The sequence below is a fragment of the Natator depressus genome, chromosome 2 (assembly GCF_965152275.1).
Source record: "Natator depressus isolate rNatDep1 chromosome 2, rNatDep2.hap1, whole genome shotgun sequence".
Taxonomy (NCBI): domain Eukaryota; kingdom Metazoa; phylum Chordata; order Testudines; family Cheloniidae; genus Natator; species Natator depressus.
This window is the reverse complement of record NC_134235.1, coordinates 190,233,000-190,247,039: the sequence shown is the minus strand read 5'-3', so window position 1 is coordinate 190,247,039 and position 14,040 is coordinate 190,233,000. Positions and strand designations below refer to the sequence as shown.

At 39.0% G+C, this 14,040-nt stretch overlaps 2 protein-coding genes across 2 annotated transcripts in view; one reads left to right on the top strand and one right to left on the bottom strand.

Annotated features, from left to right (window-relative positions):
* Positions 1 to 1,995, top strand: part of STT3B (STT3 oligosaccharyltransferase complex catalytic subunit B) — a 78,013-nt gene extending 76,018 nt beyond the window's left edge. Inside the window, exon 16 of the mRNA XM_074945620.1 lies at positions 381 to 1,995. Coding sequence (XP_074801721.1) covers positions 381 to 461 — 81 coding nt within the window. The 3' untranslated portion in view covers positions 462 to 1,995. The remainder of the gene's footprint in view (positions 1 to 380) is intronic.
* A 5,312-nt stretch (positions 1,996 to 7,307) lies between these two features.
* The window catches only part of OSBPL10 (oxysterol binding protein like 10), a 179,568-nt gene continuing 172,835 nt past the window's right edge, over positions 7,308 to 14,040 (bottom strand). Inside the window, exon 12 of the mRNA XM_074945619.1 lies at positions 7,308 to 10,060. Within this exon, the coding sequence (XP_074801720.1) occupies positions 10,016 to 10,060 (45 nt within the window). The 3' untranslated portion in view covers positions 7,308 to 10,015. The remainder of the gene's footprint in view (positions 10,061 to 14,040) is intronic.

Below are 14,040 nucleotides of genomic sequence, written 5' to 3'. Positions count from 1 at the left end.
TCCAACTTTGAGACTAACATTCTCCACTGTTCTATAGGTCATTTCTGCCATGTCCCTAATCAAGCTGAAGTAGAATCAGTACAGCTCTGGAGACAGGGCTATGCGTGACAGACTTGTGAATCTTGCAATAAAGGGCTTTTCCTATAACTTTATGAAAGGGGAGGATGTTGGGTTTGTTTGGGTTTTATTAAGACAGTAGCCTGAGGCTAGTCTGCCATATGTTTAACAGGTTTAAAATAAAAGGACAATATGAAGTAGTTTAGGCCCACTATCTAAATTTACTTTAAAAAAAAAAGTCCAAAGACTGAAGCACATCATTACAGTGTAAATATTAGAGTATTATAATTAACTAATACAATGTATTCTGTTTTTCTTTTTAGACTGCCAAAAGGAAGCGGGGCTACATTAAGAATAAACTAATTTTAAAGAAAGGCAAGAGACCCAACAGGAAGACAGTTTAAATACACTGTTCTGATTGCTAATATGCAGCAGTTGTCCTTGAGATAACCAGTCTTTGCCTTTAGCTCAAGTCATGTTTCACAGCAACATGAGGGTACAGAACCATCATTGGTCCAGATTATTGTACAAAATTTTCAGGCAATGTCTGATTTAAAAAATGTTGGCTTATTGAGAACAGCTGTTTTAGATTTGTAACGTGAAGCAAGACAGAGCTGCTGTCCAAGTCTAGCAGCAGATTTTTTTTTTTTTCTTGGTACATATTATCCTTCAGATCTGCTGAGAATTTGGACTGATTGCACCAAAGAACCCTCTAATTTGGTCCTTGGCACATGCATACTTGTCAATTTAAAAAAAAAATCTATATCCTTCAGCTGAATAAGCAATATGTAATGTAAACTGGAATGGTGACATCTGTAAAGTGACTAGTTTTTCCAACCTGTTGATTTTTTTTAAAACAAGAGACTGTAGATCTTTGTAATTCAGCTATTAGAAAACACAGATTACTCTCCCTTCTAGTATTTATTTACAGGGGTTCATTCAATGTACTTTTTCTATTTCTGTAAGGTTTTTGGTCTGGACTGTACGAGGCAAGCTACATTTTCACAAATGATAACTGGACACATTACAGTGATTGGATGATACAGTTTAAATTGAACAAGCTGCTTTTGTTTAAAAAATTGCAGTATTGCTGCCTTACACAGCACAAATCTTGTCTAATGTAGATGTAAGGGCTAAATTTGTATCCTTCTGAAAATCTGAAGCAACATTTAATGAATGCTACTGAGCACCACAACAGCTGGTGTTTCAGAACTAAAGTTAAACTAATTTTGTGAAATGTGTACATGGTAAAACAAGTATACCTTTTTTAAATCTTAAAAAAAGGTTGACAGGTATACAAAATCCCCCTTTCTGTGGCTATTTGGAGAGGGAGAGGCTTTATAAACCCCAACCTACCTTTTTTGGGGAAAGGATTGTGTTTTTTCTCTGCATTTCTATTTAGAGTGCTTAATCAGTTGATGAAACTTCTGCTTTAATGCTATTTGCTTTCTTTTATATTTTTTTAAGTGACAATTGTCAAGTTAAATGCACTAAAATATAAATGGAGATTGAACATGTTCACTTTCCAGCTATAGGAAACTTTATACAGACTTGAAAAATTTCTTGTTCTTTCAATAAAGTGAAAGGGGGTTTTTGCTGTTTGTTTTCCTGCCACAGGATGCAACTCATTTTTAATATAAGCAAATCTAATTTACACCAGAAGTATTGGTGTAAAATGCAGAATAGTATGTACCTTTCATGAAGAAAATGTAAATTTACAATGTTCAGTGAGAATGTTACTGCTGATTTTTCCCAAGGTGTAGAATATTTTTTGATTTATAAACTCCTTTTTGATCTTAATGGTTCTTTTACAGACCAAAACTACAGCTGCAACATTTTCACAAAACTAAAAATTCTGGATTTCTGACCCTTGACCCTTTTGAGATTTCATTTTACTTTGTTGCTTTAAAGAATGCAGACCAGTTGTTAACAATAGGGGGAAAATAAAGTTAATTCAAGTTTTGTGTTAAGGTGTCTTGTCATTTTTATTCTTAAAATGAACTTGAAAAATTGGTACTCTTCTACTAGCATGAATCCTTGGGCCTAGTTGAGATTAAAATGTAGGATTATTACGATTTGATCAAGCTATAAACTACATGTATTAGTCACTTCCACTAATTTAATCCCTTCAGTGAAGGTATAATTCTACCATTTTACCTGGTGCTATGCTGTGATCTCAAGTGTATAGTCAGTGTGTGCATTGGAGTTGACCATAGGATTAAGAAGAAAAAATTTGCCCATTGTGAAACAAAGGATGTCTGCTTACTCCATAAGAAAATTCTCTACTTCATAATTTTTGCCTCAATCACTAAACTTGCAAAACAAAGTTAAGCTTGGGCCTGCTTTAACAATGGTCTAAAGCCTTTGTTCTCCCAAAAATATTTAAGTAACCTTACTTAAACTACTCCAATTCCAAAGTGCAAAATTTTCAAAGCTGCTATTACTGCTTCAGTGAAACCACAGTAATCCCTAGTAACTTAACCATCAGTTCCTTTCCAAGTTAAGTCTATGCCTAGAAAGTTCACAAAAATGTAGAACCCTCTGTGAATTGCTATTAAAAAATGTTTTCAGGGAGCAGCTACTATCTTTCCCCACACATGCATATTTTTGAGAGACATATGGCTTTGAGTTTGCCCTCTGAAAGAAGATCCCGATAGGGCACTGAACTTGAATGTCCTGGTTCTGTGCATAAATCTGATAGACTTCCTGTATGACTTTAAGCAAGTCCCAGACTCTGCTCAGTTTCATATCCTCATACTACCATTAGATTGAAAATTAATGAGATGTTCAGCTACTGTGGTAATTGTTATAGAAAAATGTATAAAAGGAATCTATGCTAAGCACCAGCAGCACATGAGGAAGTGAGCCAGCCATATCCTGATAAGGGGAAATTACTTACCTGTAATTCTACTTACTTGAAAATACTATGTCAGAATTTTTGCTTTTTCACTTCCTTGCATTGGCCAAGAACAGCAGGCTCAGCTATTAAGGAATGTTTACCCTTGAAGAAAGCAGTAGTGTAGCTGAATACAAACGCTGTCCGCTGCCAGTATTTCCATACCACCATGTTGCATATAAATATAAACCTTTTACTCTGAATTGCACTGAAGACCTGTTGTGTTGGGGCCTAATTCAAAATGATTAATCACATCCAAAACTGAGGGATGGTAGGTAAAAACCATTGATCTCTGCAGAATTACAGGTTTTACTGAAAACACTACTCAGCACATGTGATGGGGCAACTAGGGAACAGTAAAGGTAAAATACTTCATCTGCCTCTGATAGGGTGCTCCTTGCCAGCTACTAGTGTAATGGTGGAGTGATTACACAAACATTTGAAAATCAGTTTGATTTCTTACGCTTGCTGAATAAAGGGGGCCTTGACATACTTCAGCTGCTGGTTCTGAGGTTAACGGCGGAGGGGGGTTCTGTCAGTCATTGACATGAAAGTCTGCATTTGAAGCCTTCCTCAAGGGAAAGACAGGCCTTAAAGACTGTAGGCACTGTTCTTGTCCCCTCTGAAGGGAGCCTGTACCTGCTTTCCAGTATACAGCAGGTCCTCGAGGTGGAACCTAAAAGTCTGCCACCAGGCAGATCTCCAAATGTCCACCCTTGAGGCAGCAGACCTCACCACTGTGGCATGCATCAGCAGCAGAGGGTAGCTGAATCTGATGGCAGACTAGTATGTACTAGCTTAAGCTCCTGCTGTGTGTGTTGCAGATGTGAATTTCCTAGGGTCAAGCCTTTCAAAGCTCCACTTGGCTATTGAGTCATAGATTACCAAGCCTTCAAGGATGGCAGTTCTGGTGGTCAAAATCCAAAGGGGATTCCAAATGAATCCCAACATCACTGGTCAAGATTCTGGGGCACAGTATCATAACTGCAGCTGGTCACTCCTTGAGCAGAGCCGCCTCTGCAACAAAGGTCTCATGGGAAGACTTGGCAACAGGTAGCTGGTCCAAAACAACCTTCTTGGGCACTGGTTCTTGGCTCAGATACCTTAGGCATGGCTCAGATAAAATTCTTACCCAGATTCAGCTCAGCTTTCTTGGAAATCTGCCAAAACTGGAAAGGCTCTTCCCCCTGTAAGTTTTTGCTGTCTTAACACACATGCATTTGGAATCAGATGAATCCTTTGGCCCATTTGAGTCGGAATATTATCCACCACCACTTGGCCTGTCCCTACCCAAGCAGCTGGAATTAGGAAAATGGCTTGGAGAACTGATATTTCCTCAAAGCACTGAAGCTACTTCAAGAGGTGCTTGCATCGAAGGCCATCATTTCCTGCACTAGGAGCACTGTTCTCAGGATAAGGCTGCATCAACAGAACCCCAAGACACAGCTTGTCTTGATGTACTCTGCTTCAAAAAGGTAAAACCTCCACAAATAAGTCATTCTCCTTGGTTTCAGGCTCAACTTACAGGAATCTACAATCGGGTGCCTCAAGGCATGTACTCTCCCATCTTTCTTCAGTGCATAGTGTGACATCCACAAGCAGTTTTGGTGTCCCCTACCTAACATGGTAAATGCAAAGGTAAAAGCCATGAATAGCAGCCATCTGTTCCAAGTTCTGCCACACTGTAACATGGTTTAAAGCAGCTAAGTAGCCTGCTTTCCTAGTTCAAATGTGTTTGAAGAAAAGAGTATTTAAAAAGCATGAAACTTTTTTCCTGCACTGAGAATACACGTGCTGAAAGATCTGAAAATTACAAGGCACAGAAATGTCTTAATTCAGTTACAAGTACACCAAGAAAAGAGAGAGCAACCTCAGGAGCATTGAAGCACAATAGCTGAGGCAGTAACTAAAACAGACACAAATATACCTAGCAAGTACCAGAAAGCTGAGGCACATAAATGCGAAGAAAAAATAAGGATACCAAATGCCTGCATAGGAGCCAACATGCCAGAGCAGGAAAAGACACGCTGGTGGGCCATAAAGGAACAGAGCATTTGCCAAGAAATTTATCCAGGCAACTGTGTGAGACAAACTGGACTGTAGGGATTTTAAAGAATACACTTTGTGCAAAGAATGGCGCAGAAGCACACCAAACGGACGTCTTTTGCTGAACATAGTCAAGCAGGACTGCATGCCTGCAGAAAACAGCATGGAAGCAAAGGGAAGCCGGGCAGGGGTGTGAGACCATGGGTGCAGTTGGGGTGGGGGAGAGATTGCCCCTTCAAAACAGGGGAGGCATGGGGGGCACACAGGGTTACATGCCTCTGCAGCTAAACACCACTTCCTGGGTCCTAGGGTCAGTTGTGCTCCCCTTCTGTGTGCCTTCCTGTTTTCTGTGCAACAGTGAGTGCTGGTGGTGTGGGAAAGGGGTGGAGAAGAAAAGGGGATAGGGGAATCATGAGCTTGGCCTGGGGCATCCCTTTGGCAGCTTAATGGACTCCCCTGTTAAGCAGGGTCATTGAACCCTTGCCCTGACATGTCCTACTCCTGGATTCCTCTGATGAGCCCCCCACACCCAGACCCCCTTCTCACTGATTCCCAACCAGCTGCACCTGGACCCCAACCCCATCAAGCCCCACTCCCCCAGCACCCAGACCCTCCTCCTCCCCACACACACACCCTGCTAACCCTCTACTATCACCACCTGGATCCCCTGCAGAGTCCCATTGCCCCTGGAACCCCCACCCCAACAAGGCCCCATGCATCCAGATCTCCCATTGAGTAGCCTCACCCAGATTGCCCCACACAGAAACCTCTCACCCCACACTTGGATCCTGCTGGGCTGAGCCTGACCACCCACACCTGGTGCACCTGGCACAGAGGGACAGGGCCTCAGGGTGTTTCTGGGGCAGGCCCAGCCCTTGCACTTTGTCGGGGTCAGGTCCCTGTACTGAGAGAAGTGGGAACTTCAGGGTGATCTCCCACCTCAATGCAGCCAGGGGCCTGTGCTCTCCACTGCCATGCTGGAGCCACATTTATTTATTGACAAAATTTGCTTAATTTTAAAATATTGTGTGCAGAATTTTTAATTTTTTGGCACAGAATCCCCTCAGGAGTAAAGTCTTATCTTTTAAGGTTATCAGAACAAAAATGGAAAAGATCTTCCCACCACATTTCTCCAACTCATCCCTGTCACTCCTGCTTATCCCAGTTGTTCATCCTACATAGACTTGAGTGAATGTAGACAGTGGTAGCGTCAGTGCCACCAGACGAGGTTTCAGCTTCGTCAGACTTTGTCTAAGAGCAGGGCTCAAGCCTAGATCTATATAACAAAAGCTCCAAGGGAAATATACATTAGACCCAAGCTTGTCTTGCTGAGACATGTCCAACTTCAGAACCACAGAAATGAAGCCATGTGCTGAAAAGGGTAGCCGGCTGTACAATACAGGCTGTTGGCTCTTCTTTACAGCCAGTTTCTTTTTCTGGTTCTCATGTATTAGCACACGATTGTGGTGTGTGGATTTTCAACAGTGGAGGAATATTTCAAATCGAAATGGTCTTCAGTGAAACTGAAAAAAAATTCATATTAGATTTTGTAACGTCCTCTTTCTCCTCCTCCCCCTTCACATTTTTAATCATACAAAAGTTGAGGGACTCTATAAATAGTTTAGGCCCAAATTTTAAGTGTTGAATTCATATTTTATTTGTTGGGAAAATGCAGCCACTGGTAATAGAAGGGCATGAATCCCATTATCCAGAGCTGCTGTTTGAATGTTATCTATAGGAACTCATCAAGTTTCATGGGAGGAGCAGGAATTGATCATGGCAAGGATCTTTTACAGAAAGATACACTTAATAATATAACAAATGAATAAAAGTGATCTTCAGGAAGTTAGATACACCTTGATAATATCCTTTCTAACGGTCTCCCTATTGATCAAAATAAAGCGCATTACTAACCAAAATTAAGACTAATTGTTGTAGCCATTGCAAGAGTGTCATCACCAGGGCTTCTCTGCACAGTTCACACCCCATCCTTACCTGCAGCTGGGTGGTGCTCCCCCAGCCACTAGCTGCCACCTCTTCCCCCACATCTAGCAAGCCAATTGTTTAAAATTAATTTAAAACAGAATGTTCCCTGTCTGATATCATGCATTGTCAGGAGAAAAACAAGATTTCAATGGAAGCAGATCACATATGCAACTGAATGTGGTAAAGAAAAATATTGTACATCTACAGACCTTTGAGCAAATGGTGCCATTTTAGCTACATATTTCAATGGAAAGCAACAGCATGCAAATCGCTAAGTGAAAGAATCATTTATTGACAGAGATGTCAGTTTATGTAATTTTAATTCACATAAATTGTGAAAGGAGGGCTAATCAGAAGTGACTGCCAGAGTATTTTAAAATTTTAACAAACTTACATTTTTTGGCTGAACAGTTCTACTTTAAGGAAGAAAAGATTGCATAGGTTCTACATGTGTGCACAAAAAAAGGTAGATCTGAAATACATTGAGAGTCACGTTACATTTAAAAGTGTACACCAGCTACCCAAAAATTATTCACTTGCAGGTGCAAGACAGACATTAGAATAACCTACAGAATAAGGCTGGTTACTGCTTAATAGTAGAATATACATAGAATATATATTTTATTAATCAGAAAAAATAAAGTGAAGACACTTCTTGAATTTATTTTTGAAATCTGTTTTTGATTCAGATATTTCAAACATGAGCACTGTGCTTGCCTCACAGGATTTATTCTGGAAAACTGACAGTGGTAACAGCATCAGGGGTTCTTCACAGCATTAAAAAACAAAAATTTTTATTGGAGCATAAATGGAATGGTCTCGCCATGCGGTAACAAATAACCATGCAGAGAAGAAACCCTTAATAAATTTGAAGTCCAAAATTAGTTAAAATTCACCTTAAAATAAGAGCTACACATCCTTGTAGCATTGATAGTCATACTGTGAAAGCTAAGGAAAGGTCCAGTCCTGCACTGCTGACAAATGTTTGAGGTCTCTAATTCCTCTTTGTCATCAATGCATGGCCAAGTTCTTTGGTGTTTGAAAATTAAAGCTACAGTTTTGAGGGCATACTCCAATTATGATCTGTTTAATTCTGCATTTTAGACTGTTCTTCATAATGTAATCTACATTATAACTTGTTAATGTTTCCAGATACTTACCGGACTAACCTCTTTAAAACAAGAGTGGCTCCAAGCAATATAAATGAGTTCCTGCAGACCACAAAGTGTATGAATTCTCCTGAAGTTACCTATAAGTTCATCTCTTATCACAGGGGCATCATTTTAACATAATAATTACAGAAAAGCATCCACTATACCTAAAAATAAAGCTTTCCTTACAAACAATATTTCTGTACATTAAAACATCCTGTACAGTCTACATTTCTTTAAAATAGGTTTTTAAATATTTAAGAAAACCCCTAGATTTTTATGTGCAGAGAAAAGTATGTACAGGCAGATACAATGTGGCTTTAAGAGATGAAGGACACTACAAGCTATTTAATAGAGATCTGAAGCTCATTAAGTTGAAAGATCTATTGAAGGTCAATTCCAAGTTAACAATGAATGGTGCATTCAATTACATATACACCTGAGTATAACTTTCTGACTTATCCAAGTAACCTTAATATCTACCAAAATAACTAACATAAAATGCAGACACACGTGAACAGATGAGCAATGCTTCAACCTAAATATATTTGTCTCGTATCTACAAGCAACTATATTAAGAAAGCAGACAAAAGGCACAAAATTAGCCAGTACTACTGAAAGTTAGGCATTCATGCTACTGTTCATTAGAAATATACTGGTGTTTATAAGGGTCATTGTAAAAGTAAATTAAGCACTGAGCAGAAGTCAGTTTACTACATTTTTGTCCATTACTGTACTTTCTCTTGAAAATTGACACATCTCACTTTAACTGAAATGCAGCTAAGCGTTAATACACTGTATATTCTTAGAAGTTCACTTTCTTCATCTCTCAATGGTTTACTTACAAAGTAAAATCAAGCTATAGATTTTTACATTACAAAACAAATCACTGCCCCTAGTATTATTTTTTAATTTACTAAAGCCCTTATTTCACCATGAAGTAGTAAGTTAGCAAATAATGTCTGGTGTAAAAGAAGCATTTTCTGAGAAAATGTCACAAAGCAATCAGCTGGGCCTAAAAAAAAAGAGAAGAACCAAAAATACAGGACTGTTCAAAGCTATAACACAAGACTGATGGGCTGTAAAGCAAGTTCACCCAATGACGTTGGCATTCCCTAGCATAACCACTGCCAGTGGTGTTTCACAGAGAGATCCCCTTTCCCACAGTCACGGGGCTGACAAATGGCCTTGCAAAATATTAAGCATCTCTTTGGAATACAAACAGAAAAAAAGAACAATGGATTAGTACAAACAAGGTTCTTGCAATGGTATTGCTACTTTTTATAAGATGGCAATAAATGCATGCTTGTAAGTGAGTCACAAGGACAGAAAACATGCTCTTAAACCAATATCCCAAATGTATTTTTGCTTAGGTCACTTGAAGTGAGCCATTTAACCACCTTTAGACTATGAATGACTGCCAATGACAAGTCACATTTTATAAGTGCAAAACGTTTTTGGCAAAGTGAAAAATATAAAACCTCAAACTGTACTAATAAAAAAGTATTCTTAATTGCCAGCATAGGGCCTGATCCCACAAGCAGACACCACACTGAACTCTCATTGACTTCAACTGAAGTTTTGTGCACATAATGTTTAAAGGATCAGGACCTCAATCACTGTTAGTGCGCGTATAGCATGTTTACATATACATATCAATCAATACAGTACGTGTGTATACGTATATATATACACACAAAATGGCTATTGAATAAACTTGAGCTTGTAGCTGTTTTGAAATTCATCAGTCACAGTATATAGCTTCTTATTTGTATCTCGTTGTAACAAAACTATTCAATGACACCTGAAGGTTATATACTGCATCGTTTTAATGCCTCTAAGATGGGTTTGTTATGAGACAACAGTGCGCTCTCTCTTGTCAATGGGACTTCCAGAGGGGATTGAAGTATATCCAACCATCACCCTGTAAGAAAATTAGGGAGATTTTACAAATGAACCTTTCACTGTTTTTAAAAAGATATACAACACACTACTAAAATAGATTCAACAGAAGCTAAAGAAATACTGTCAAGATATGGCTGTCTGAAAACTTTGTACCTACTACAATTACAAGCAACACGTAAGACTGCTAAAACTAAATGATATTAGTGAAAGCCTTTTTCACTTTATTTTGTACAACAGATAGCACTCACTGCGTGTGTAGAGTGAGTTTCACCTGTGTTGAAAAAGTCCTTATAACCATCAGTAGGGGAAGATGATAAAACCTTAAAAATTACTTGACAAGAATATTTTAGAAAAATTCTAAGTCGTGCTAGCTAAACGGTGCTCTTATCAAAAACTGGAATTTTTTTTTAGTTTTTCTATTTTTGAAAACAAGCATTTTCTTTGCATTTTATCATATTCTGCATCTCCAAAAGGAAGAGAATATTTTTACCTCATTTCCATTCCATACAAAGAATCAATCAACACAGGAGTATTACTAGACATGGTTCAAAAATAACTTGCTCAAACTTCCACAAAAATCCTAAAAGGCCCTGAATATATTAGATCATATTCTACCCTCAATCTGCAGAACAACTTCCACCATTGTTAATGGGGGCTGTAAATGGGAACTATAAGAATAAGGGTTAACATTTAGTCTATAGTGTCAAATATTTCAATACACAATTGTTTGTAATACGCTAGAGATCGGGATTTCATTATACATTCCCTTCCTCACACTTAAAGCCTGTGGATCCGACTAGTTAAAAAACCACTGAAGTAGTTTAGATGCATATTTTAAATGCTGTAAACAAAACCAGTAAAAACGTCAGTAACAGATAAGATGAAAGAAAACAGATCAACTAATATTTTCGTCCACTTCTTTAAAAAAGGTAAACATTTCTTTGCAATTGTGGAAACCCAAACAGCCAGCTTGACCAAGAACATCAGAACCAGAAAATGAAAGTGACCCATCTAGTTTCATCATCCAAGATGAATAGCGTAAACGTACGTAATTGTAAAAAATATTTACATTTAATAAACTTTAAATGGTATTAGTAACAGTGATTTTCTTCTCAATTGCCTGATTTTTGTCCTCCAGTTTCCTTTTTAAAGTAACTGGAGCATCCAGACACTGCTGCTGATAGGGACAGTGAAATCCTAACACCCAGATATAAAGGGCTTAACTGTTAACTCTTTCTTACTGTCCCCATCATGCAATGTACATGAATAATCCCATTGTGTCCAATGGTACTACTCACATAAGAATGTAAAAATGGCCATACCAGTCAAACCAAAAGTCCATCTAGCCCAATATCCTGTCTTCCGACAGTGGCTAGTGCCAGATACTTCAGAGGGAATGAACAGAACAGGGCAATTATCGAGTGATTCATCCCTTATCCTCCAGTCCCATCTTCTGGAAGACAGAGGTTTAGGAAAACCCAGATCATGTGGTTCCATCCCTTGACTAATATCTAGTACATCTTGACTAAAAGCTATTGATGGACCTATCCTCCATTCATTTATCTAATTTTTTTAAATCCAGTTGTACTTTTGACCTTCAGAACATCCCCTGGCAATGAGTTCCACAAGTTGCCTGTGCGTTGTGTGAAGAAGTACTTCATTATGTTTCTTTTAAACCTGCTGTCCATTAATTTCATTCAGTGACCCCTGGTTCTTGTGTTATGTGAAGGAGTAAAGAACACTTCTTTATCCACTTTCACCACACCATTCTTGATTTTACAGACCTCTAACATATCCCCTTTTAGTTGTCTCTTTGCTAAACTGAACAGTCTTTTTAATCTCTCTTCAAATGGAAGCTAATCCATACCCCTAATAATTTTTGTTGCAGTTCTCTATACTTTTTCCAATTCTACATGATCTTTTCTGAGACCAGTCACCCAGCTTTGTGAGATCCCTTTGTAATTCTTCGCAGTCATCTTTGGACTTAACTATCTTGAGTAATTTTATCTTGAGTAATTTTGTATCATCTGCAAACTTTGCCACCTCACCGTTTACCCCGTTTTCCAGATCATTTATGAAGATGCTGAACAGCATTGGTCCCAGTACAGATCCTTGGGGGACCCCACAATTTACCCCTCTCTACTATGAAAACTGACCATTTATTCCTATCCTTTGTTTCCTATCTTTCAACCAGTTACTGATCCATGAGAGGACCTTCCCTCTTATCCCATGATTGCTTACTTTGCTTAAGAGCCTTTGGAGAGCAGATCACTGGACCACCCTTGTCCACATCTTTTTGACATCCACAAAGAATTCTAATAGATTGCTGAGGCATGATTTCCTTTTACAAAAGCCCTGCTGACTCTTCCCCAACTTACTATGTTAATGTATGTAACAGATCATTCTGTTCTTTACTATAATTTCAAATAATTTGTCTGGTACTGAAGTTAGGCTTACTGGCCTGTTATTGCCAGAATCACCTCTAGAGCCTTTTTTAAAAATCAGCTTTCCAAATTATCCGCCAATCATCTGGTACAGAGGCTTATTTAAGTGATAGGTTACATATCACTGTTAGTAATTGTGCAATTTCATATTTGAGTTCCTTCAGAACTCTTGGGTGAATATCATCTGGTTCTTGTGACTTATTACTGTTTAATCAATTTGTTCCAAAACCTCCTCTCCTGACACCTCAATATGGGGCAGCTCCTCAGATTTGTCACCTAAAAAGAATGGCTCAAGTGTGGGAATCTCCCTCCACCCTACATCCTCTGCAGTGAAAACCAATGCAAAGAATTCATTTAGCTTCTCCACAATAACCTTATCTTCCTTGAGTTCTCCTTTAGCACTTCAATCGTCCAGTGGCCCTACTGATTGTTTGGGGGCTTCCTGCTTCTGATGTACTTTAAAAAATGTTGCTGTTAGTTTGTGTGACTTTTATTAGTTGCTCTTCAAATTCTTTTTTGACCTGCTTAATTATACTCTTATACTTGACTTGCCAGAGTTGATGTTCCTGTCTATTTTTCTCAGTAGGCTATGACCTCCAATTTTTAAAGGATGTCTTTTTGTCTCAAAACTGCCTCTTTCACTCTGTTTAGCAATGGTGGCTAATTTTGTATCATATTTTTTGGTCCTCTTATTAGTTTTTTTTTTTTATTTGGGGAACAGAGTCATCCATCTGCTGTCCAGACTAGGAATCCCAAGAAGTGTGCTGCTTGCCTAGAGCTAGAGTTGCCACTGAGACTCATCAAGGCCTCGGACCGCTATCCCTTCCTACTTAACTACATGGGCATCAACGATACTGCCTAGAATGACCTTGAGTGGATCCCTACAGACTACATGGCTCTGGGAAGAAGGATAAAAGAGTTTGGGGGCACAAGATGTGTTCTCATCCATCCTCCCTGTTGAAGGAAAATGCCCAGGTAGAGACCGAACAGAATCACGGAAGTAAACGTGTGGCTACACAGGTGGTGTTGGCGAGAGGGCTTTGGCTTCTTCGACAGCAAGCTGATGTTCCAGGAAGAAGGATTACTGTGCTGGGCTGGCTCCATCATCAACTACTGGGAAGAGCATCTCTGGACATCATCTGGCTAACCTGAGCTTTAAACTAGGTCCTATGGGGGATGGTGACAAAAATCCCGCCAATGCGCATCTAGGCTCAAGTAACAAAGGCAAGAGGAAGGGGCTAATTTCTGGAGAAGGGTCTAGAAACCACAACTGCATTAAAAAGGCAAAAAGAAAAGCAACAGGGAAGTATGCAAAATATCTTCAATGTCTGTATACAAATGCAAGGAGAACGGGGAACAAGCAGGATGAACTGGAAGTCATGGTATGTGAAGAAAATTATGACTTAATTGCCATCACAGAGACTTGTGGGACAAGCATTAAGGGATATAGCTTGTTCCAAAAGAATAGGTCTGGGGGAAAGGAGGAGGTGTTGCACTGTATGTCAAAAAAGTATATGCTTACTCTGAGATCCAAGGGGAAGTGAGCAACAGACCT